Source organism: Lissotriton vulgaris, unplaced genomic scaffold, assembly GCF_964263255.1.
Source record: "Lissotriton vulgaris unplaced genomic scaffold, aLisVul1.2 SCAFFOLD_791, whole genome shotgun sequence".
In the NCBI taxonomy this organism is placed as follows: Eukaryota; Metazoa; Chordata; class Amphibia; order Caudata; family Salamandridae; genus Lissotriton; species Lissotriton vulgaris.
In genome coordinates, this window is record NW_028252882.1 from 859,691 (window position 1) to 886,920 (window position 27,230).

Below are 27,230 nucleotides of genomic sequence, written 5' to 3' on the forward strand. Positions count from 1 at the left end.
TCACAGTTTTCCTATTTTCCCAGGAGCTTCAAATACTTGGAGATTATTGTTCATTATTAAGCATAAGGCAAGACGCCCGTTAGCTGGTCTTATGCATAATGGTATCTGGCAGTGATGTAGAAACTCGTGTTAGGCAGGGAATGAAAGAAGAACATAGCCAACTCGAGCTTCGGTGGGGTAAAAGAAGAGTCCTTCAGACAAAATAACCTCCAAGCACTTCTAATTTATTGGACACTATTCTAGGCCCACCTGCATCTCGGAACGTCTTTTGCAATTTCAGCCTTCGGACTACCTTCACCATTTGCTATTATGGTGGAGATTCCTTTTTCGCTCACCAGAACGCAGTTTCTGGTGTAAGAAATTGTACTTCATCTCTACAGAGCTCAAATACCTCTTCCTGGTGAATGAGATTGTTCCTCTTGGTCCTTCAGAAGGACACTTACGCAGTGTTCCACCTGAAACTACAAGAGGGCACTCACTTCCATCCTCCACCTAGCCACTGAGGTCTTGGAGTGGCTAGTGACACGTGTATTCACCTCTTTTCTTTCTTCACACAGATATTTGGGATTTCCTTGTAACCTATATATCCAGCATTTTTTACCAGTCCGACCTCACTTACGACCTCCTAATTGCAATCTAGGTGGTTGAAAGTGAAACTGGTCGGTCATTCCAGCTGGATTCCAGCAGCCCGTCGGCCAGTCGGAGACTACAACGTAATCCCATATGACTGCATTTCCCCCATCGTTTCCAACAGGCTTTCCATGCCAGGCTTTTTGACATGGAAAGCCTGTCTGAAAGCGAGTTTGTGGGCCCCTAGCAGGGCCCCCTTCTCCTTGCGGCCTCTTTGAGGTGCAGTAATTAACAGAATCTCCCATTTCTCTATGGGAGCTTGTTCTCTGGCCGGTTTACGGTTGCAGCACAAGCTCCCATTAAAAAATGAGTATGCAACTGCACCATGTTTGGTCGCATTGTAATTGCGGCATCAGAACCGCCGACCGGAGGTTGGTGGGTCCCGAAACTGCAACGGTGTCGGTCAGAGACCACTCCAACTGACATCGTAATCATGCCCTTAGTGATTTTTCAGGGACCACCTGTTCGTATGATTACTGTCAAGATTAGGATTCCAGCCCAGTGCAGCGCCCACAGCCCACAGCTGAATCTCGTTTGCCTTGACTCGCCTGCAGAGTTTAGTATCGTTGCTCCGGCATAATCATAGCGCTCTGTGCATTAATTTTAGGCAGCGCTTTAATTTCACTGTACTGCATATTTTCTCGCCAACACTGAACACCTTCACTTCCAGATCCACATCGACCCCAAGACCACACTCAGAGGCACACTCCTCTACAGGCCACCAGGACCCCGCGCACAATTTAGTGAAGACATCACGAACTTCATCACACCACACGCGCTCCCCTCCGAGGATTACATCCTTTTGGGAGTCCTCAACTTTCACCTTGAAAATAACAACGACCGTAACACCACCATTCTTTTGGACAACCTCGCCAACCTCGGACTTAAACAACTTGTCACTACCCCCACCCACATCGCAGGTCACACACTCGACCCCATCTTCACCTCCAGCAAACATGTCTCCTTCAGCTACACCACAGCTCTCCTTTGGACTGACCACAGCTGCGTTCACTTCACCTACAACAAATCCACATCCAACATCCACCCCCAACCCACTCTGCGAAGAAACTGGAACAAAATCACCATCGACCAGATCTCCTCATCGCTTCTTCAAAACCCCCCCGCCCACTCCTCAAACCCCGATCAAGCAGCCACTAACCTCACCCAATGGTTATCCAACAGCGCCGATATCCTAGCACCACTGAAAAAACGACAAATCAAACTAGGCAGCAAGAAGGCCTCCTGGTTCAACGATGACCTTAAGAAATCCAAGAAACTCTGTCGCTCCCTTGAGAAGGCCTGGAAAAAAGACCCAAACACCAGCACCAAGGACGCCTTCAAAAACGCCACTCGCATACACCACCAACTGATCCGAAATGCCAAGAAAGCCGCTTTCAAGGACCGACTAGATAGCAACGCCCACAACAGCAAGGAACTATTCAACATCGTCAAGGAATTTACCAACCCCTCAGCCAACTCCAACGACATCACCCCCTCTCAAGCCCTCTACGACTCCCTAGCCTCATTCTTCCACAACAAAATTGCAGACATCCACAACAGCTTCGACAACCGACCCGAAGACCAACCCACCCAACCCTCTGCAGGACCCCCACCCCCCTTGAACACCCTCAATGACTGGAACCCAATCTCCACCGAGGACACCATCCGTCTGATGAACTCTATCCACTCAGGATCCCCCACAGACCCATGCCCTCACCACATTTTCAACAAAGCAGATTCCATTATAGCACCGCACCTCCGAGACGTCATCAACTGCTCCCTCCACTCCGCAACCTTCCCGGAAAGCTGGAAACATGCCGAACTCAGCGCCCTTTTGAAGAAACCCACAGCTGACCCCACCGAACTCAAAAACTACCGCCCTATCTCGCTCCTTCCATTCTCGGCCAAAGTCATCGAGAAAGCGGTCAACAACCAGCTCGCCGCCTTCCTCGAAACCAACAAATCCCTCGACTCCTCACAGTCCGGCTTCCGAGCCAAACATAGCACTGAAACCGCCCTCATCGCAGCAACAGACGACATTCGAACCCTACTGGACAATGGAGACACAGTCGCCCTCATCCTCCTCGACCTCTCCGCAGCCTTCGACACAGTCTGTCATAGCACCCTTTTACAGCGCCTCAAACGTCGGAATCCAAGGAAAAGCACTAGAATGGATCACCTCGTTCCTCACCGGAAGAACCCAGAGAGTCCGCCTTCCACCATTCAAGTCAGAGGCCACTGAAGTCATCTGCGGCGTACCACAAAGATCTTCACTCAGCCCCACCCTCTTCAACGTATACATGAGCCCCCTCGCGGTCATCGCACGCCAACACAACCTCAACATCATCTCCTACGCCGATGACACTCAACTGATCCTATCACTCACCAGAGACCCTAACACTGCCAAAACCAACCTGCATGAAGGAATGAAAGAAGTAGCCGAATGGATGAAGCACAGCCGTCTGAAACTGAACTCAGACAAAACAGAAGTCCTCATCCTAGGCACCTCCCCCTCCGCCTGGGATGACTCTTGGTGGCCAGAGGCCCTTGGAAAAGCACCCATCCCGACGGACCACGCACGGAACCTGGGCGTCATCCTGGATTCCTCACTCTCGATGAACAGACAAGTCAACGCCGTTTCTTCATCTTGCTTCAACATTCTTCGCATGCTCAAAAAAAATTTCGCTGGATCCCCACCGAAACTAGAAAAACGGTCACCCACGCACTGGTCACGAGCCGCCTGGACTACGGAAACACCCTCTACGCCGGTACCACCGCAAAACTCCAGAAAAAACTCCAACGCATCCAGAACGCCTCAGCCAGACTCATATTAGACATCCCGCGTAAAGAACACATCTCTGGTCACCTGAAAAACCTCCACTGGCTCCCCGTCAATAAGAGGATTACTTTCCGCCTCCTAACCCACGCACACAAAGCACTCTACGAAATCGGACCCGAATGCCTCAACACACGACTGTCCTTCTACACCCCCTCCCGCCAACTACGATCCTCCAACCAAGCCCTCGCCACTGTACCTCGCATCAATAAAACCACCATGGGAGGTAGATCCTTCTCCTACCTGGCGGCTAAAACCTGGAACTCACTTCCCACTCACCTCCGCCTTACTCAGAACCACCTAGCATTCAGAAAGCAGCTTAAAACGTGGATATTCGACAAGTAATCCCCCTCTCTTCTTCAAGCGCCTTGAGACCCTCTGGGTATGTAGCGCGCTATATAATCTATTGACTTGACTTGACTCCCCACATAAGCTAGAGAACGTACATGTCTGTATAACCCGTTTCTGTACTTCCACCTGGGTGTGTTATTGTAGACTTCCTTGACATGTATTTTGGATCTTTTCAAATGCTGTACATATTAACTAACTGGGGATATAGAGGAATTAATGTATCACCTCCCTGTCAAGGTCATAGGCACACAAAAAGAACACGTGAGCATGTAACTACCATGAAAAACCAAACATGGGAATAAGTATTAGTGGTGTTAGTGCAAGTATTTAGGGTGCCATTAGTCCTAATGAAAGCCCATTAAAGTGTCTGCACACTTGTGAGGACTGAGACGTTAACTTTTTTTAGATGCTGAGTCAGGTAACGTGCCCTAAGTTATTTCCGCTTCTAGTTTTTGGTTTTAATTTTGTAAAGGTTAGGGGAAATCTTTAATAAAAGTCTAGTCTGGCCATGAATAAAATTATATCAATTTAATCTACCTGAATACAACTTTAACAGTTGCACAGACAGCAACCATTTACAGAATTAAAATAACCCCATATTAACTTTACCAAAATCTCTCCAAAGACTCCAAGAGCTCAGGATGAGTCCACTTAGCATCATTCATGCCGACAAGGAAGTAAAAGTATGCTTTCTAAAGTGTGGGTGAGGGTGGGTGCATTCCTTTTTAAGTAACTCCTTAATGTTGGGAAATACACGTTCGGCATACCAGGGACATGAATTCGTTCTTACAATCCAACAGGTTCTTTTCTGTCATTGCCAAGTTTCCCAGACTCCACAGTTTCGCAGATAGTGACTGCATTCAATTTATTCAGATTAAAAAGGCGTTGGCTGGTACCATTCATGCACCTTCTTGTTAAATATCCAACTCGCACATAATACACACAAAAGAGGATGGAGAAATGCTTGCAGAAAGTCTAAGCACTGGCACCCGCACCGGGCAGCATTCCAACTCATTGTTTTTCACCCACGGTGCCACTCATGACAAAGATTTGCCTTATACAAATCAGTACTGTGTCTACTCCTCATGGGAACAATCCACCCCAAAGTGCCAATGGTTAGTCTATTTGCAAGCATTCCTCCTCTCATTGTGTGTTTCATGCCCACCACAGACCCGTGCACACCTTGCTCATGGCATTCAGTGTCAAGATACAAGTTAAACAGATAACTAGACAGGGTATGGGAGGAGGCAAAAGAAGATTCAGGACAAAAAAAACGGTTAGCATCAAGTTAACTTATGATACTTGTACATCTGATTCCGTCAGAAAGTCTAGATAATCATTTAACACAAGTATACCTATACGTTGCCACAATAACTTCAAGATAAATAAGTTCAACCCCTAAAAAGGTTAATTTTCGAAAGGGAGTTTGAAGGATAAACAGCCGTGAAACATCGAAGTTGTGAACGAATACGCTTATCCTGAGATTACCCTTTTGAGAAATGACCAGACATGTAGGTGTTAACGTCTTATTGCATACATCCAGGTATTTCAATGTATGTATATTGTGGGCCTGGTTAGTTGGAGTGCACATTTGTGATGTAGTGCCTGTGAGAACTTCTGCATGAGCTTCAGAGATGTGTTCGGAACTGGTATTTGAGCTGATGATACGCCTGTACATGCTCCTCAGCTACATGATGACTTGACAGAAACCAAAGATGTTTGGTATCAAACATATCATATTAATAAGCCCACACCGATTCCAGTGATGGATTTATTAATACATGCACCTAAAGGGCACAGTAGAGGTGCCCCTGAAAACCTACCAACTACTAGTGTACTGGCTGCTGATTAGTGTTGACCAGCCTGCCCCCACAGACTGGTTTCTGACCGCCTACAGGTGAAAGCTCACACTCTGAGTGCAGAAATAATGCCTGCTCCGGCCAGAGGTGTTGCTATCTCCTCCAAGCGGGATGGCTAATTTATCAGCATATCAAGGCAGAAGGCTTCAAAAGGCCTCTGCCACCTTTCATATGCGACCAAGACTTCCCCCGTCTACGGAAATGCCACCCCCTGCCCCAGGTCCATTTGACATTAGGACAGGCGGGATAATTCGTTCATCAGGAGGTGTGCTCCCATCAGGCTAGTTCACATCTCTAAGGTGGGCTACTTGATGTGAACACAAAAACGAGAATTTCACCATCTTGGTTTTTGGTGGAATTAGGCTCATTGTGTCAGGGTTATGCCCACTTCCCACAGGAAGTGGTCTTATGCGGTGTGTAGTCGCCCTAAAGGTAAGTAGCCCATTGGATACTGCATGTCACTCTCCCCTAATGCATCTAAATTGAGTATTTAGGAGGCACCCCTGATGCCGGGAACTCCGATTCGACTGATCCAGAAGAAGAGGACAACGAGCTGCGAGTCAACATGAACCTAAGACTACTGTGGGCTTTTAGTGCCAAATTCTGCCTGCCTCCGCCAGTCTTGAAAATCATGACCAAGTGACTTGTCTTGAAGCGGAGCAACTACCAAGAACCCCAGCAGACTGCCAACCCATCGCAAATTGCCAGCAATATCTCTCTTGGGGTAGAGGAGCTACTCCCCTGCAGTACGCAGGCACCGAAGAAACGGAGTCCAGTTTACCATGTTGCCGCTTCCCAGCCACTCCAACGCAGCATCTCCCCAGGACGAGGCACCTGTGCTCCTGAAGGTCAGATCTGTGCCCCCACTGAGTGAGAGGACACCAGGATTGACAGGAGCTGCACAGCTCCAATACCTGGGTTACTGGACCCCTTGCATCAACCAAGACCTCTTTAAGTCTAGTCTGAACTCTAACAGCACCGAGACCGAGCAGCTGTGTAGGGGCGTCTGCACCACAGAGACCCATTTTCGGAGTAGCCCGGCTATCCTGATTTCTGCACCTGCAACCAGCAAGACCAACAACCGCGAGGACTTTGGATGCACAGAGCCCAGCAAACCTATCTACTCTGCACCTGAGCTCCCCAGGCTGGGTACTGACAAACTGGCTGTGCCTCCGTGCTCCCAGGACTTCTGTGACCCGAGAACCCGGTGGGGAGCTTCTGGACTTGTACCCAAGTCTGACCTCTGCAGCCTGTGTCTAGTTGGCCCCTTCTTTCCACCGGTGTAGCGCGCAAAGCTTCCAACCAGACCAGCACCTCTACACTCAGACATCCCACTGCAGGTAATGAGTAACTTCTGGTGGTATTTTGGACCTTAGCCCCCTACCACCCTAAGTCTCGAGCAGTAGGCTGTGTGTTCGTGTCCCTCCTGAGGCGGAAGCCGGGAGGTTTTGCTGTCCTGTTATTTTCGTGAATTTTAACTCACTTGTTAATCTGCTCGATTTAAAAAGCTTTTAACTGCTCAATACCTCTCCATCCTCTTCGCTGCCTGGGCCACTCTCAGCCGAGTATTGACGCTGAGGAGTTGGTCCTGGGTAAAGATTCACGGCGGCCATATTGAGTGTGTGCAAGCACTTTGACGCGCTCAAGTTGCGCATAGAAGGAGACGGACATGTCTCCGCGCAGCGGACGCGATCAGCGGATGTGCCGGACCTGTGCGGGAGTCGTTCCAGAGTCCTGCCTGTCTGCGCCCGTCAGTGTCAAGGAGGTGCCAGGGGCTAGGGAGGCTGACCTAGTGAACACCCCTCTCGCAGTAAGCCCTATCTATTCCCTATGCACTCTCAAAGCACTCAAGCCATCCTGGCAATCCTGTCATCATAAGCATGTGCCTGAGAGACTTCAGGACGGTCTCGGGTGCTGGTGCTTTAGGGATACGAGAACCACTCCCCCACTCACACCCCTATGCGCCCCGACTGTGACAAAGGAGCAACACCCGCCCCTTTCCTCTAGGGACGGGTTTTCTAATTAATGCTCGTTCCCTTGTCAAAAACAACATTGCTTTCCGAGACTTCATTTCGGAGAGGAAGCCCTTATGTGCCTTTGTCACCGAAACTTGGGGTTCCGAATCCTCTGGACCCGAACTGGTCAATGCCATCCCTGATGGATATGCCTTAGCGAGACTGGACAGAGAGGGACGTAAGGGGGGGGAATTGGCATTCTACACAAAACCTCAGTACATTTCTCTCTTAGCCCCTCTCCTACGGTATCCTTTGCAGGCATCCTTATCTATAGGCCCCCCGGTCCCAGGTCAGCTTTCACAGCCGAGCTCCTGGAAATACTGGAACCCTTCATTGATGCCTGATTTCACCATTCTTTGTGATTTTAATTTCCATCTGGAAAACTCCATCTCGGCCGACACTACATCCTTGGTGTACCCGCTGGCCTCCTGTGGGCTCCTATAAATAGTGGGAAGTCCTACCCATTCTGCCGGCCACACTTTGGATGGAGTATTTACCAATGATTCTAGGTTGAAAGCAGACCTTCCCCTTCCTCTCTCCTGGTCAGATCATATGGCAGTCCCTATAGATTTTACATTTTGTCTACCCCATGTACCTCTAAAGGACAAGAATAACTGGGCTTCGAAAAGGAACTATAGAGGCATGAATAACGATTCCCTTGGCCCTCTTATCCCCAACTTTAAGTTCTCTTCCAATTCTGATATTCATGTTGCTGCCTCTGAGCTTGCCACTACCATCTCGAAGGCTGTTAACATCTTCACCCCGGCTAAGCATTACTATTGCGCCAGGAAACGACCGTCGGCCCCCTGGTACTCACACTCGCTCAGACTGCTCAGGCAGGGGTGTAGAAGGCAAGAAAGGGCCTGGAGAACCCATCTTGACCCCGACGAAAGGACTAAACACAAAGACCTTATTAAAGAATATAAGACTGCAGTCCTGGCTGAAAAACAGTCATATTTTACTAAACTTACTACCTCCCTCAGCTCTCCCAGCGAATTATTTAAAATTGTAGACTCTTTATCCTCTGCTCAATACCCTGATCCCATTGTTGCATCTCAAGAGCTCTGCGATCAGATTCCCACATTTTTTCATACCAAAATTGTGGACATCTATACTACCTTAGAAGCCCTCAATCGTACCCCCGCTCTATCCCTCTGGCAGGAGCCAACTTCTGTTCCTCGCGGAAACCTATCCAATTTTCCTCCCCTCACCTTCGAAGCTCTCAATAAGCTCCTCGACAGACTTAAATCTGGATCCCCCCTGGACCCCTGCCCTTTAAAAATTCTGAAAAACTGCAGAGAGGTCTTGCTTCCCCCGCTTCTTGAAGTAATAAATCTGGCAATCTCCAATGGTGCTTTCCCCGCACCCTGGAATATGGCCATTGTCAAGCTCCTCTTGAAGAAGGCCACCATGGACCCTGGGATATTAAAGAACTTCCGCCCTATTTCCCTTCTCCCTGCTCCTGCTAAGATGCTCGAGGCCCATCTCAATCACCATCTCAGTGCCTTCCTTGATAATTCCAACCTGCTAGATCCTTCTCAGCATGGCTTTCGGAAGGCACACAGCACAGAATCAGCGCTCACAGTGGTAGTCAATAACATCCGCGCTAACGTCGACAGTGGTCAGACGACTCTTCTGATCCTGCTCGACCTTACAGCTGCCTTTGACACCCTGTCTCCCACCATTCTGGCCACACGTCTTAGTGAGATGGGAGTGGATGGGTCCGCTCTGAGCCTTTTAACTTCCTTTATTAGTCAGCGTGAACAAAGGGTAAAACTGGGTGACTTCCTCTCCTCTGCCAAGCCTCTGCAATGTGGGGTCCCTCAGGGCTCATCTTTGAGCCCTATCCTTTTCAACATATATGTGGCCCCACTTGCTAGGCTTGTAAGATCCTTTGGATTGGAAGTTTTGTCGTACGCTGACGACACCCAGATCATGGTCTCCCTCTCGCAATCTGTGGTGAACATGGCCTCTAATTTCAGGAACTGTATGCAAGCAGTGGCAGGCTGGATGACATCTAATATCCTCAAATTAAATGGGGAAAAGACTGAGGTCCTCATCTTTGGAGGTAAACAAGATGTCTGCCGACTGGTGGCCCACTGCCCTTGGAACATGCCCCAAGCCCTCCCCTGTTGCCCGTAATCTGGGTGTTCTTCTCGATACCACACTCTCCTTTGATAAGCAAGTTAACAGGACTGTTTCTACTTGCTGTGGTGTCCTAAGGATTCTGAGAAAACGTACACACTATCTCTCCCCGAAAGCACGTAAACAAGTCTCGGTGGCTCTCATCTCCCCTCGTCTGGACTATTGTAACGCCCTATATCTGGGCATTTGCATAAGACTGGTCCATCGCTTACAAGTTTTCCTGAATGCAGCAGCAAGGTTTGTTGTTGATGCTCCCAGGCGGTCCTCAGGATCCTTGATTAGAAAGAACCTTCACTGGCTTCCTGTGCAGTCCAGGATTAATTTCAAGGTTCTAGTTCTTACTTTCTGTGCTCTTCACGGATCTGGTGCAGAAGACATCAGGTCTCTTGTGTCCTTCTACACCCCGGGCAGGGCCCTGCGCTCCGCCAATAAAAACCTTCTGTCTGTTCCTCGAACCACCAGGGCCAGATGGGGAGGTAAGGCTTTTTCTTCCCTGGCCCCGAAACTCTGGAACTTGCTTCCTGCAGAACTCAAGGGCCTGGCGTCCCTAGACTTGTTCTGTAAAGGTCTAAAAACTTGGCTCTTCGCAGAAGCCTACCTGTAACCCTTCATCTGTGTTCACATCTCACTCAGCTGTTTTCCATCCTGTGCGCCTTGATGCCTCCGGGCAAAGTCGCGCAATACAAATTCCACATTCATTCATTCATTCATTCATTCCCCAAGAAACCAACTGTAAATAACTGTATTCAAATTATGCCTTTTTTCCCAATAGGAAAGCATTGCTGCATAAAGATGCTTTTAAGTGAACATTTTACTTACCTGTAAAAAATCAATATTTAAAAAAGTATTTATAGGGCGAGGAGCCAAGCTGGCGACCAAGATGGCCGCTTAGGCTCCCGGCTCCCTAGACCTCCTCATCCTGCTACAAGATCCTGCTAGATATCCTGTGCCTATGCAACGCTCCCGTGTAGACGAATCAAAAGTGTGCCGCACCGTGAGCTCCCGAAAGTTCTGTCAGCTTCGAGAACGGAGAAACATCGTCTTGAAGTTTGCGGCCTACATCAGCCCTGAAGCCGGGGCCTCGAGTAGAAATCTAGCCGGCACCTAGTTGAACAACATCGGACACAGGAGTTTGGGAGGGGCCGGTCTTCCGGAACGGAAGTGAAGTTTTTGTCCGATCTTTGCATTGAACGTTCGAACAGATTGGCGCTGTGAAGGAACACCCCACAGACACTGCGGATGCCAGTTGGATATTAATTAACGGAGCCAGCTCCGTGAACGCCTTGGAAATAGTCGGGAAGGTGACCCGGCGGCTGTGGCCACATCCTGACGACGACCCTGAACTATCCTGTACGTGATTTGAGCGGATGTCCTCATCTTTAACTCTAGTTGGTCTATCCCTAAAGGCCCGAGGGACTGACCATGGTGGAAATGTATGACATGACACCCAGTATCGAACTGCATAGGATTCGAACCCAACCCTCCAAGGGGTCCAGGGAAAGTCATACGGATATCTTGGGACGACATATCCTACCCAAGGGGTTTTCGATATCAGACCAGTATGTCACCAACGAGGGGAAACAATCAGTGTTGGCCAGGATTGAACCCACGCTCGCAGCTCTAATGGCGGCTGTCGGTGGTCTTCACCTTTCCCTGAACCAGAGAGCCCAAGCACTGGAACTTAAATTGGATGCTGTTATTTTCGATATGGGGCATATGAAAGAGGCTTGTGTTCACTTTCATGACAGTGTAAAAGTGGCGGCGTCCACAGCAACTGGTTTAATCGACGCCAACAATCCTGTGCAGCGAGAGGGGAGAGAGACTCTGATCCGCAAATCAGCTAATGGCTATGTGTCGGGCGTCCCTGTTGTGTTGGCATGTTCAGTATTGACATTGACGGAGAGAAAATCGCGCTGTAAAATACATCGGAGGGCTCATGTAAGGACTGGAATGGTTTGACAAGGTACCCCTCTTGCTTTTTTCGAACTCAGTTAAACGTGACTGGAAACAATGTTTGGAGTTCTTGACAGAGCGAATGGGACCCAGTGACAATGTGATTGAATGTCCGTGATGTTTCCGGCTCGCTCCTGTGTTCAGCACTCTTCCAAGATGGCGACTGTTTGGGTGGAGAACACTCGTGTACCTGATCGAACTGGCCTGGGCTGAAACTGGCTTATCCTTCAAGACTTTAGTTCGAGTTGTGGCTGTGTGGGACTCACTATATAATGTTGATACCGGGAGGCGAAGTAGGCGAGTAATGAATCCCCCGATCTTAGCTTGATTGTGTAACCGTTGAATATCCTTACTTGGGGAGGCTTAGAGTTAGCGGGAGGGGAGAGGCCAGGAGCCTGTACGAAGGCCCTCCTCCATTCCTTTTATGGGTTATAGTTTAGATGGGGCGACAGGCACACTGCTAGTTGGGATTTGGCGTTAGCTGCATGCAGGGGTGCAGGGTGTGGTGTTACGCGCTTTGCATTTTTTTTTGTTTATTTTATTTTTCTTTTCTTATATTTTTAATCATCCTGACCCCCTTTTTCAGTATTATGGTGCTAATGCGAGCGTTATTGTTTGATCTGGTGTATCTTCTACATACAAGGGCTGCAATGTATCCTGTTCATGATCTAAGTATAAAGTGATTTTGTGACCAGCGGGACCGAGGGCCAGCACCCTTCGATAGAGTGAACCCTGTTCATTTCATAATCCTGATTGTTTAGGAGTGTTGAGTCCAGGTATACTGTGTTTTCTGTCACTACTATCCTGACTTTTCCACGATATGATGCTTGTATGTATATAATTGCATTGCATCTGATACGTTCTTATTGTTATTACCTTTTTAAAATTAATAAAAAGATTTATAAAAAAAAGTATTTATATGATAGCTAAGTTCTTGTATCAAAATGTGTATAAAAATGCAGCTTATTTTTCTAAATTGGTCCTGGATTTATTTTTCAGTGTGTCTCACTTATTGCCTCTGAGTACAACAAATACTTCGCACTACCCTCTAATAAGCCTAAACTGTTCGCCCACACTACCACAAAAGGAAGCATTTAGTGTGCTCATTTTTGCTTCTGTAAACCAATTAGGTTTGTCTGTACTCTTTACACCATGTATTTCGTTTTGGTCCACTATATAAAGAGCCATCTGCCTACCGGGTGGTTGGACTAGCTTGCAATAATACATACCCCCACTGTTTCTTTGCTTATGGGAAGAGTGGCGCTGCAGTATTTCATGTGTACAGTGAAGTATTTCCATCCATTCTACTTTTTGTTTTATAACGTTATTGGGTATCTATCAGTATACCTAAGGATAACTGGTTAATAGGTTTGTTAAAACCTGAGTAATGTAGCAAGATTGTGTACAGGTCTTCCACCATGTGAGACTGTGTTCTATGTGTGACATGTTGTTTTCTCTCTTGAGTTACACTATATGTAAAAAGCTCTTTGGGTGGTTAAAGAAATCAGGAAACTATTTAAATAAGGTGCAGGTAAGAAAAAAGAGATAATGGTAAGGGTAATACTAACAGAATGGTGTCACTTATGAGAAAAATGTACTCAAAGGATAGTGATAGGGAATGGAATTATGAGCATCTTTTTATAGAGGAAGAAATTGGTAAGGAAACTGGATAATGAAAAGGATATAGGGTAATAAAAGAAGGAAAAACATAAAAGGGATGCATGTGGTCTCTACTTTAAATGTTAAATAAATGTGGGATCCGAGATTAATCTCAAAGTCTGATTTAAAAATGCATAGAACAGTGCCTTTAAGTATGTCTGTGGCCGAGTGGTATGCTATGCAATGTAGAAGTTAGGTGGTAAAGCATGGGGATATTCTCATCGTTTTGCTCTGCTAAATATATGCGTGCTTTATTGTTCATTGAAAGTATTAAATTCTACATATTCTATTTTTTTTTTTTTTCTACCTAGGAGTGACAGTTCGTTTAATTTCTTCGTTTTCTTCTTCATCTTCTTCGTGCAGGACATTGTATATGTCTTGCAGGCAATTGGCATCCCAGGATGGGGCTTCAGGTATGTCCTAGATTAAGCAGAGTCAAAAGAATGAAGACTTTGGGTAACATACATTTCGCCTTGACAACATTGCTTTTTTACTTTAAGAGCCTTGGTTGTTTGCCATGTTTCTTGGTGCTGATCCTTCCATATTGGACTGGAGCTTGATGTTGACCGAAACTGATGATTTGTAGTACGGCGTTCTCATTTTAGTGAAATGCTAGGCACATTTGGTTTTTTTTGTTTTATCCCAAAGGAACCAAAATCAGTTTGCACAAAAATACCTCAAACATTATAATTTCAGAATTATTAAAATAATTAGTACACTATTGAGATGCAACACTCTAACCAAATATACCAATATATTGAAACATGGTCAGTAAACCACAAATAAAGTGTCCCTATTAGTTTGCACACAAAGTTCTTTACAGGGCAATTGGCAGATTTTTAAAACATTTTTTTTTTAAGGTAAACCGCTCTCATAAAGCATCTTTTCAATAGACACAAATCAGCAACATGGTTTCTAGAACATAAGTTTAGTATTTGTCTTCTGCAGCATAAAATGTAGTTACCTTACTAGTCAATATTGCCAGATGAAACAATTTGAATTGAGGAAAAGAAATGTTCACTTCTGTAGTAGGGTTATGGCCTATGGTACCATCTTCCTTGTTACTGGCCCAGCCTATGTTTGATATTTAAAACAACTTGGACATCTTAACTTTGAACCAGTAGATTTGGAATTTTTTTGTATTTTTGTTGTGACAATCATAAATTTAGGTAGATATTACTTATATGCATACATCTAGAGTTCCTTAATCCAATCATCACTTTGAGATAGCTTATAATTTCAATTAATGTTTATTTTTCCCTAAAGTGGGGGTTAAATATATTAATCCCCCTCTCCTGCAGTGACTTGATCACAACTGTCTATTCCATTTTTCTAGTTTCCTAGGAAATGTTAAAAATGTACTTTTGGAGCATGTTAATGCTGGTGCTGCCCCATTTATGACAGGTCTTTAATTACAAATGCCCATGAACACTCTGTTACATTCTTTGTCTTTCCTTTCTGACTGGTTAGGATCGCCTGCAACCACAGGGCAGATGGGAAAAAGCTATCCGAAAAGATGCAATCACTTTACCATTTTTCTGTAGGGCTCTGGCCAAGAGGTTCTCAGCACACCCAGCCTTATGGTATGGTCAGCTGTGCTCACCCCAGTTCTATTCTTTTTCCTTCTATTATCAAATCTTAAAGATTGGCTGTTACATATGTCTTTACGTGTTATAGGTGTTGTTAAAAATAGCAATTTTAGAGGCAAAGTAGCCGTTACAGACTTGTCTACCTGGAGCAGACAGTAGATTTGAGTACTGAACTCTAAGCATGTTTCTTCAAGCTGTTCACAAACAGGAGAACAATTCTAAAGCTGCCACTTAGACTTGAGATTTTCCTCCAAAAAGGTAGCATTGTGATATTGAACAATTAATCCGGACACAGAATGCCTCCTCTCTGGGAGCAGTGGACACTCTCCTGTTATTTCTGTGTGCTCTTACAATTCCACACCTATGCCGTAATCTACAGAGGTTCAGATTGCTACCAAACTTGAGGGGCACTTAATGAACACACATGTTCAACTATTTCCAACGGAGATTTAGGGTTTGGATACCCCTGTGGTTTAAATCTGGTTTGCCTCCAGGACCGCAAGGGCTAGAGAAGTTTGAAATTTTTGTGGAACCATTGCAACCAGCAGCAGACAAGAGTGCTCACCACACTGGAGACATTGGTTGAACACCAAAGATCTTTGTCACTTTTGGTATGGATATAGCCAGATGTCTTTGTAGAAACATTTCTGCAGTTCCTTGTCCTCTCAATGCTTCTGATCAGCTGGAGTGCAAAGAGGTCTAGGTTTCTTGACAAATTGTCCCTTAGGAGCGCATTGCATGCAGTGCTTCAATCAGCAGGATCATACTGGTGACTTCAATATCCACCTTCCCCTGGGCAGGTCACAGACGCAAATTTACTCGCAAGGCCCATTCACTTCGGGAATACAGCCACCTGCAAGACCAGGTCTTTAATCAACATATACGTGTACAGATGAAGTGCGAAAACCTTCTACCAAGGGGGACAATATTTATTTTACAAATCATCCAAAGTGCTAGTTGATAGCTTCACAACACAGCATTTCAGGGAGGAGGGTTCTGTAGAACAGGAGGATGGGAACCGGCTGTGCAGGGAAAGATTGGACATCCACCAACTCACAATGCAGCTGCAGTGTCAGGAACAAAGGATCCTAACATTGTCTTATCCACATAAACAAACAGAACCTGCAAGGAAATCCCCATCTTGTGTGTGCATACACTGTTTCTCTGTGAGGACACTGATTAAAAACCTGCCAAACCAAAGTATAATCATGCAAAGGCAAGTACCCCAGGTATGGAGAACTGGCAACATTTACTCTAGGATGCAGACTTCCTAGAAGCAGTACTGTAACCTACAACTAGCCAACCAACACTCGTGTTTCCTACTGTCTGCAGAAGTTTTTTTCTCCAAAAAAGGTTGCGAAATCCGCTTTGGTTAAAAAAAGGGGGCCTTGTCCACTGCAACAAGTTGAACCTGCCAGCCCTTTCCTTGTTCTTCCAAGAGCTGCCCCAAGCAAAAGCAAATAAAACAAAAAAAAGTGTCCCTGATGTGTTGAAGATACATGTAGCATTGCATGGGAAATATGTTTGCACTTTTCCTGTCTCGGACCGCCATGGTACATGGATAACATAAGTAGGAGAGAAAAGTCAGCAGACATGATTGTTGGACGAGCGCCTTTGATGCCTCACCCTCGGACCTACCTCTAAATGAGGCTGGAGTGTGCATGGTTGGTGAAGGAACTTCTGCCAGTTTTTGCCAAACTGCCTGGTATCGCCCATTGCTGAAGTAGGCCGTAAACCTTGCAGTACCTCAACTACCTAACAGTTGCCATACATACAATGGAATTTATCAAAACATATTGGAACGAGGAGGAAGGGACAATAGAGAACTGGATTGGAAATATTGGTGATGTAATGCAAAATGACGTACCTTGTAAGCACTTGATCTGCTAATTGTTTTAAGTGATAATACTTTAATAATTTTAAAAAACTGGCTCTGCTTACTGGTTTAGGCGCCACCAGCACAACTTCCGCGTAATGTTGCCCCCCACACCCTTTCCACCCCCGTTAAAGCACTTTGAGCATTTCAATCTGACATCATGGTGGGAAAAGCCCCTTGAAAACCCTCTTTCTGAATGTGCTTTTCTTCTGTTGCAGTGGCTGGATAGCGACCCTCAGTGTCTTCAAAACCAACACAGGGGTTGCAGTCATAATGCTCCTTGTGGCCATGTCCTTTACTGCCACTGCGGTCCTGGGAATCATCATGCTGAAGCGGGTGAGTACTTTTCCATACATGACGACTCACGCTTTCTGCTGATTATCGAAAGCTTCACAAGGAGGGGTTCGACTGTTAGCCTGTTTAAAATTGGGGCGAAGCTATTATCACAGTGAACGGTTGGCATTGAGGCATAATTGACCACATAACGTTAGGGAAATATGAAGCAAAGTGATGATACCAGTACTGAACATGTGTGAACTTATGAAGCCAACTGCATTTTATGTTGAACTTTGATTAATGCTTATACACTGCGATGTAAGATTAAAAACTTTTAGAAAACAGATTTGAAAAGAAAATTGGGGCAAAGCCAGTGCTGCGGGCCCCACATGAGGTACACTTGGCTCGGCCATGGGGAAGGCTTAAAAATTGAGAAAGGGTTCCTAAATGGTATGATTGTCTTCCAGAGAGGCAAAAGCTAGAGCGGATATACTAAGAGAACATAGGTCTGTGTAATCCTGCGCTCTCGGAACACAGCTGGCCCACAAACCCAACTGCATGAGCATCGGTCGATGGCATTGCCTTAGAGGTGGCAGGTCAGCATTACAAAAGAACAACCTTGTATGCAAATTTAAGTTGACATATATATATATTCTCCTTATGGTTTGTATTGTCTTGCTGACTTGTAGTGTGCTCATTATTTTTCACTTTTTTCTTTTCTGTATTTGCCTCTGTAACCAATGCAGTCATTTCTCATCAAACATAAGGGGGTGAGATGCTTGGGTGAGAGTTTATCGAGAGGAGTGACATATGCTCCCAGAATAATGATAACCTCAGTAGTAGTGAACTCATCTCAAAAGTGTTGGACCAACTTTATCCAACACAGCTTCATCTATCTAGTGGAAGATTCCACTCAAGATGGAAGACTAAAGTAACTCAATCAAATTATATAGTGATACACATTTACCACTTTTTTATTATTAGAAAATCTTTAACCAAAGTCTGAATGAGAAACTGATGGTCCAGAATGTTTTTAAAAAATAGTTTATCTTCTAGTGCAGAATTTGGATAAAAAAACAGATTAATAAAATTCCCCTGTATATCTAACGTTTTCCCTTACATTGTTAGTCCAAGCACCGACTGTGCAGAAGTGTGTGCCCATATACTCTGAAATCCATAAAACTCACAAAATGTGTGAACAATCACTGGAGAAAATGGTTAGGAAACAGAGCACCTGTAATCAGGTCACATTTGCGGTAGCTAATCTATGATATGTTGAGAGTGACCTTTAAAAAAAAAAAAAGTTAGCAATCAAGTGATTGAGCTTGTAAGAAAAATAGTGGTAATTCCACAATGTCACCTTTGTCATCCCAAGAGATGAACAAGTTACTTAAAGAAAATCATTGCTTTCATATATGCACCACATACAATCAGAGCAAATGTCACCACTGTTTTGTATGTTTCAAATTTTCTCTTATAAATATAGACACAAAAACTCAATTCCATATGTTTGTTTATATAATTTAATTTAACATTCTATTTTGCAACAAAAATTGTAAGTCATATCGGCAACATATGAAGTCATGTGGTTTTGCAAATCAGTCAACCGAGCCTAGTGCAAATCCTGACTCTAATCTATTCACAAATAGTGTTTATAATGGAATACTGTTAGGTGACAGTGCGCAAAGTTCTCAGCTTACCTAAGCTCAATCAAAGACTCATCTCGTCTTGCCTTATGGCTTAGAATTGTGGGAGCTAGCTCCATTTAAAATAAAAATACAAAATAAAATCTGAAGAACTTTGAACACATCCTTTGGAGCTTACAATGCATTGCAGACCTGGCAGGCAGTGTTTGCCTCAGGTGGCTTGGTTTAAACTGTGACCCAAAGTACAGTCTTCTGATGTTCACATCCTTTTTTTCAAACTGATTTTTTTTTGTTGTACGTTGTACGCATGGGAAAATAAGTTTGTGGAGAAAAGTACTGTAGCGTATGTTGAGACCGCAGGCAGTATGGGCTAACTGGTAGAACATGTGACTGTCAGCTGATGTAAAAGTACAGTGAACAAAAAAATGCTACAGGCTGTGGGACTTGTGGTTTGGAAACCCGTCAAAGTAAATGACACATCTTTAAAATATACCAGTCATATTATGTACGAAGTAGAGGTAACGTGAACATGTGTAAATAGTCACAATTAGTGGTGTGTTCTAGTTCATGTGGACTATGTGACCTTCCTAAGCAGCCAAATATTTGAATCTCACTATTGTAAAAGTGTACAGGAAGGAAGCCCATGTTATAGATTGTTGGCCGTGTGCTTTGGGAACGTGCCCTACCAGACTTTGGCATCATGTAAGTACACCAATCGGGAGTTGACTAGCATGTGTACAGAAAATGTTATCCCTAAATGACTTGGTCTTAAAGTGAGAGAACTTTTTCTTACAGTTCTATCCTGAGCTCACAGAAGGTGTATTCCTACTCATGACCTAATATGATAGAATGCATCGAAAGGTGTAGTCAGAAAGGAGGTTAATCATTGGTTGGTCAGTTGAATCCCGTCTACAGAATCATTTAATCCTACCTCATGTGTTTTGGTGGTGACAATCCAATGTTCTTCACGCGGATGATAGTATACGATTGGTCGTGTTGGCATCACTCTTTGGCCAAAGTTTTCAATGACAGCATACCTCAAGTGTCCGCTTCCTGTTTATCAGCAAAATGTGTTATATCCTTAGGAGTCAGGTTGGTGCAACAGATGCTATTCTTGTGTTCCTGAAATCAAAGCTTAACCCTGGACATTCTGGTCCTGGATCTTCGCTTGGTACATTCAGTAGGAGATTGGTCCCCCATAACAGGGCGCCTTTCTGATGGCTTGCACTTTATGCTGTCCTTAGCCCAGCAAGGCTTTACAGTGAGCACAGCTAAGACCTGTCTTTCAGCCAGTTTTGTTTCCAACCTACCCCGAAAACGTCCTAGCCATAATGGTCACTCTTCTGTACTGCCTCGATTATGCAATTCGACTTAACCTATGCATACCAGCCACCTAGTGTGCAGACTGCAGTTCAAATCGACGCAGCTACATTGCCACCCAAAGTTCCAACCATTGTGATAAACATGTTAGTCTGGCTCCCCATTATATTCCAAGACTGCCTTGAAATCATTGTGCATAGCGTTCAGAGCCATCCACTGACCTGATTTTGTATTTCCGCACCCTGAGTAAAAAACGTACTTCGTGGAAGAAATCTCTGTACTCCTCACCACCTCATGCATCCAACACACATACACCAACCACCTCGGACCCTTCAACCTTCTAGACACCTCTGTTATACCGAAAACTGAAGAAACCCTCTTCAACCTCATCAAAAGCCTAATGTGAGTCAGCAGGTCACCAATTCAGCATTTAGCAGGATGACTTTAACCCACAACTATCACTGATACTCTCTCAGCCCCGCTCTTGAGGACTCATCCACGCCAATGCATGGTGGCACCGCTCAATCTTTAAAGAAAGTGAAACCGTACCTCCTTCGAGTGACTTCAGACATCAAAGCCCTAGTAGTCTAACCTCTAGAAGGCAGTAATAGCTTGACTGCCTGCGGGATACCTCACTTGGTTCCCTTAAAGGCATCTTTCAAAGAGCAGTCCACCTCCTCAAGGGCCTGAAGGAATTCGGCCAGGTCCTCGTCACCTTGATGGAACACCACTTAATGGCACCAACCCCCCCACCCCCTCCCCTCGCTGCCACCATGCACACTTCTTCTTCAGGACCAATTGACTCATTGATTAGGATCCCATTAATGGGGGTAATGATCTTGTCAACCCCACAACCACGGAATTGTCAGACAGGAGGCAAATAAATGTAAGAAATAAATAAAAGGAAACCGGCCTTTTCCATCTCAGCCCACAGGACCTGGAAAACCGTATAACTTCAGAACTGCCCCGAACTCTCTTCCAATTCAGGAAAGAGCTGAAGACCCCTTTTCCAAGTCTCCCTACATCGCAACACTTTAAACACTGTATTTCCCTTCTAGGACCTCTGTAGCTCCTTCTCTTCCTTTTCTAAACAATCTTGGATCCTAGTCTGCTTTCCACTGCCTCTTAATAATTTCATGCTACTAAAATACCTATGCATCTTACAAACATACATCAAAGATGAACCCCTTAAATGCATGCTCCTTGGCCCACCTAGATGCAGATCAGCTCGACATGCAGAGCCGTACTAACTGGCACACATCCAGATGCTCCCTACCAGCTTATGTCCACAGAAGGACATTCAGGCTTGCTTGGTGTCAGCCTCATGCCGGTCTCAAGACTGATGGGTAAATCCCTTTGCTTGTTTTAGGTAAATAAGGGGTGCGGGGCTGGAGCGCCAGTGGGGACATCTCATACACTGGCCCATAAACGACTTCTGACTGCAGAAAGCTTTTATATCTACAAAACGCTGCTCTTCTGACAGCCTCATGACCATTTTCTGGTATTTTTTTACAGTGTCCTATTTGTTGAGTCCTGCCTATGAAAACGCTTGGCTAACACAGTAGATTCTGGCCTTATTGAAAACCTTTCCTTATTTCCTTGTCCTAGATCCACTCAATGTACCGCCGGACCGATGCAAGTTTCCAGAAGGCGCAGGAGGAGTTTGCAGCCGGGGTCTTCTCCAACCCAGCAGTCCGCACTGCTGCCGCCAATGCTGCCACAGGAGCTGCACAGAGCGCATTCCGCCCCCAATAAGAAAGAAATGGGCGACGTTGAATATTAATCGCATAACCAGTAATCGTAAGGTTCCAATCTCGTGGTTTTTCGTTTGAAAGGAAACTGAAACGTGGCACTTTAATGTCTGGAATTATTCACTAGCACATCAGAAGTTGGAGATATTTTTCACTCTTGGCTAAATAAGTGTTAAGAGGATGCAGCGACTGTTCCTGAACAGATCTGTTACATGATTGTGAAAAATCTCTTTGAACCACTGTGATCGACTGGCCCATTCCTACACCCTTAAAATGAGGATGAGAGAGAGACGGTGGGGAATGGCACTCACCCCAATTCCAAGCAAACGATTCATCATTTGAAATCCAGATCTCTGTGCCTCGCGTTCGGAAAAGGCTGAACATTTGGGGTTTCAGAAGGCGTTGAAGACCCCAGAATGGATTGAATTAAATTTGACATTGTGAGCCTCAGACACTTGCATTAGACGCTGGCATCTACATTTTTTTTATCTATATATGTGATCTGTCTGGAGGGTGGGGAAGGGAAAGATGCTTTGCATGTTGTGACCACTGTGCAGAAGATTGCGCTGATCCGTGCAGGAGCAGTAAGGGAGCCAACTGCGTTGGGAAACTGGCAGCCTCTCTGTACCACTGTATATCATTTAATCCACCATCAGTTGAAGAGAGGAAAATTTGGATGATGAATTTGTAGTTATTTCCAAGGTAGAAACTACCACACTGTATGGAGTAAGGTTTCAGGAAACCTTGAACGTACTTAATTCCTGCGCAATTTCACATTTTCATAAACTCCTGTGCTGCTTGCCGCCTTGGCACGGCATGCATTTAAGGGAACCTTCAAAGAAAGCTTAGCAAGCTATTCACGTAAGAAGAGCACATTGATTAATTTAATTTCCCGAATTAATATGTACCCTATGAGATTTTTGTGTTTGCACTGCCTGCTGCACCATGCAAGATTCAATGATTCGGCCCTAAAGCTCGGTTGGATGTTACCTTCTTTGACACTGCTTGCTCGTCCTGCCGGGAAGGAGCTCTTACAATAAACACTGGCGTAGTGCTTAAGCGATGCAGATTAAAAAATGCACAGTTAAGCTTGATTTGCGAAAGGAGAAGCCCTTTCTTGGAGTCTTATACTATTTATACCGCATATCTTACCAAGTTGCCAGTACTTTCCTGAGCCTCGTCTGCTAGAGGGTCTGCATGTCATGTGCCTGTGGCCTTATTCATCTCTGTACATGATAGTGTTAGGCTGTTGTGATGTCGAGAAATCTTTGCAGCCTGGCCATGAAGTCTCGATCTTTCGGATCCAACCCCAAGAGTCACTGCTATAGTTAGTTGACCCTTCTAGTATCGTCCACTGATTCACAAATCCTCTTACCTGTGTCAGCGATCCTCGTTTTGAAGGTTGGGAAATTGGAATGCACTTATGGTCCACCCGGATCTGTGAAGACTAATGCTCTCAGGAGAGCAGAGGTGCCAGTCTGTGCATCCTGAACACATTCAACATTTAAAGGACGGTCTTGCAAGCCTGTCTTGGATTTCCTAGTTTGTCAAGTAAACATAGGTCAATCTTATGGGGGAGTCTAGTGGCTTCACAGGAATTAATTTGTTATATTTTTAGGGTAAACAAGCTTCAATGTGCTTGTTCACCACGTAGATTACACCAGTGCAAGCCATCCAGCAAAAGAGGTAGCATGAGTGATCTGTAACAAATCTCTCATCTTAATGGGCGCAGCATTTCCACAACTTTTCCCAAGCGAGAGGACTTGCCAGCGAAGGCAAGTACCTGAAACAAAATTGATGTAAATACCATTGGGGTCCAAGAGAAGAAGGGTGTGGCTGTGAGTATCCCACTGCATAAGCTAGATCCCCTATTGGTTAGTTTTTGCTCTTACATGCTATTGCGTGTTTGGCTCTTGGCCTGTATTTCTCTTTAATTGTCTACATCTCTTTCTATACCACCCCTTCTCCTTCAGTCTTTAGATCCCCTTTCTCACCTTCTGTTCTTCAATGACTTGTTTCTTGGCTCCCATATTCCATACAACAATACTTTATTTCTGAATGAACCCCTTTTCTCTCCACTGTCCCTCAGTCTCACTTTCACTGTTTCATTTGCATGGCCTGCCTGTGTTGTTTCCTGTGTTTGGTCATTGATGCAGTCAGTCTCCCCTCAATGGACTCTAAGGGGAACATGACCCAGTTGAAGAGAGATCTGCTGCCGTACACCAGTGGTCCTGGAATGTCCTGCTGCCATTTCCATTATGTTTCTTATTGGTCAGTGATGTGTATGGACAGCTACTAATGTGTGACTCTTCACTGTGCATGCCTTGGACTGCCTCACAACCTATGAAAATATATATATATATATATTTTAAATGTCTTGACTATTGACTGCTGCTCTCCCACATGATGTTTCCTGATTTTTGCTATGCTAGCAGCTCCGAGAGTAAAAACTGAATGCAATCGGAAGCAGAGAAAATGTGAACATTTATTTATCTTTGCTTTTATTTAGGAGCACCCGGCATTGTGGCAAGTGACCGTCTGTGTTTGTTGGTGGGTGCGGGTGGGGTGGATGGTAAGGGAATGATCTTATTTACATACCCATCCAGGCGTGTTACATTTTACTAGTGGCTCCTGTGTCTTCGCTGAAAATTAACTGGGCACCACCCCTCCTTTTCATTTGCATTTGTTTCTTTTTTTGCTGTGCCAAAATGCGAATCCCATTTTATTTAAAGAATAAAAGAAAAGGTTTAGCTATTGTTTTACTTTGTAAGTGTATTATGTTTTGTCTGAAAAGGGTCTGTCCAGTTTAAGGAAAGTACTAAACGCTCTTGGACTTTGAAGGAACGGCAGACCCTCTGCGTCATGGGGCATTTCTGGCTTTGCTCTCTCGTGTAGTCCAATTTCTCTGGGTGTTCCTCAGATCATGAGTTACCTGAACTTTTGTTGAACGAGCGATCCAGGCAGACTCCCCCTTTCCCATCAGGCAGGCAGGCTACTAGTCACGCCCTCCGCTCCTCCAGCAGAAAGTGCAGATTTAAGGCGATGTCCCAATTCCTCTGGTAGACTAGCTGTCAGGCAGACACCAACACTAGTCATTCAGCAGTCCTTCAGGTACTCTGGAGCACTCTTTTCTGTGATTGTGAAGAACTTGAAATTAGAACGAAGTAGGGTTTTTTAAGTCACGCTTTTACTCTCATTCTCTAAACTTGGGTTGTTGACCAAATCTCTCAAACATCAGAACTGGTTTGGGGTTGTTCTCTTTCAAGGGTCCCGCTCACACTGCCATTCAGACACAGAATCAGTGCTTTTTTTTATTTTTTATTCTGTTTATTGAAAAAGAAACAATAACATCAGGTGAACAAGAATTGCCATCATTGTGAGGTTCGATTTGTCATTCGTACAGAATCATATAATACAATATACACAAGCATTTACAATGCAATGGTTTCGCCTTTGGAAAAGTTAGAGCTATTGGCATTGCTCACACACAGAGCCCCACACACAAATACACACACACAGAGCCGGACACACATACACAGAGCCAGACACATACACAGAGCCAGACACATACACAGAGCCAGACACACACACAGAGCCAGACACACACACAGAGCCACACACACACACACAGAGCCAGACACACACACACAGAGTCAGACACACACACACAGAGTCAGACACACACACACAGTCAGACACACACACACACAGAGTCAGACACACACACACAGAGTCAGACACACGCACACAGAGTCAGACACACGCACACAGAGTCAGACACACGCACACAGAGTCAGACACACGCACACAGAGTCAGACACACGCACACAGAGTCAGACACACACACACAGTCAGACACACACACACAGAGCCAGACACACACACACACACACACACACAGAGTCAGACACACACACAGAGCCAGACGCCCACACAGAGCCAGACGCCCACACAGAGCCAGACGCCCACAGAGAGCCAGACACCCACACACACAGAGCCCCAGAGCATAATTCCAAGAGCCACACACAGTGAATTCCGGCGCCACCCACGCCCCCTAGCACCTTTCTGCAGCTCACGGGACGCCGCCCGCACCCGGCCTGCATCCGCCTCTGCCACCATTAACTGGTGCTAGGCCGCGCCGCATTCACCACCTCCGGCGCTGGGTACACAGGGGCCCGCCTTCACTGCAGCCGCCGCAGTCACCAGCTCCAGACTCCCCCTGCTGGCAGGACCAGTGCACCTCACGTAGGCCCGGGCTCTTTATATGCTATTTATTCACTGCACAACGAGGCGCTCGTGTGGCCTCCAGAAGCAGTTACTTAGCCCACTACACACTTAGACCGCACGCCCGCAGGCTCTCGATCCCAGCTCCGACGGGTGGGGGAGGGGACATGGGGGGGGGGGGGGGTTACTGCTCACCTCAGGTTGTATCTTCACGCAATCTCGTACCCCCGATCCAGGCAAGTACTGGCACACCCTGTTGTGAGAGCGGCCTGCGCACATGCACGCTCGTGAGCCGGCTGCCTCTGTGCGCCCCGAGGTTGGGAAACATTTAAGAAATGCGCCCAGGGGCGAATTTCTTCGAAAAGACTGATTAATCTACCAATAGGCGCAGGCTTCACTGGCGCCAGAGAAAAGTGAAAAACAGCCAAATATTTGCGGCAGAGGCCGGCGGTGGACAAACGGGCGAGAGGTCGGACTCCCAAAGAAAAGATCCATCTGGGGTTGAGTCAACAGGCATTTCAAGTAGATTTGGTAATAGTGTCCAGGGCGAGAGGTCGGACTCCCAAAGAAAAGATCCATCTGGGGTTGAGTCAACAGGCATTTCAAGTAGATTTGGTAATAGTGTGCAGTTTTCTCTCTCCTGTAGCGGCATTACACTACATTACACTAATTACACTGCCACGCCCCTTTGAGAGACCCCTCATTTTTTGTAATCCCACTTAAAGCCCTGGTGCACAGTACATGTACAGATGCAAGAACGCAAGCATATCACTCTGGTATCTTATCAACGGACTATCACTGATTGGGTGGGGGGTGCAGCACTACTTCTAGATTCGGATAAAGAATGATAGTAAAAAAAGCCAGAAAATATTTTACTGTTGTACTTATTATTAAAAAAGCCATGATGGCGAATATTGAAAATAACAATGAGACAATTGTTTTAAACTAAAATAACTCTAATGATTCCAACATTACAAAACATTTTACGAAGTGAAAACTACTTTAAATGTTTACATACATTATCAAAGGTCACTTGGGTAGACACTAGGACAGTGGATCCCAAACTTTTTAGAAGCAGGACTCACTTTTCAGACTGACAA

At 45.5% G+C, this 27,230-nt stretch overlaps 1 protein-coding gene across 2 annotated transcripts in view; it reads left to right on the top strand.

The window, feature by feature from the left end:
* Positions 1-24,665, top strand: part of LOC147661229 (secretory carrier-associated membrane protein 3-like) — an 84,901-nt gene extending 60,236 nt beyond the window's left edge. For both annotated transcript variants that reach the window (XM_086951221.1, XM_086951222.1), the window contains exons 7-9: positions 13,760-13,861; positions 17,132-17,249; positions 21,764-24,665. In XM_086951221.1, coding sequence (XP_086807347.1) covers positions 13,760-13,861; positions 17,132-17,249; positions 21,764-21,910 — 367 coding nt within the window. In that variant the 3' untranslated portion in view covers positions 21,911-24,665. The remainder of the gene's footprint in view (positions 1-13,759; positions 13,862-17,131; positions 17,250-21,763) is intronic.
* Positions 24,666-27,230: the final 2,565 nt, after the last annotated feature.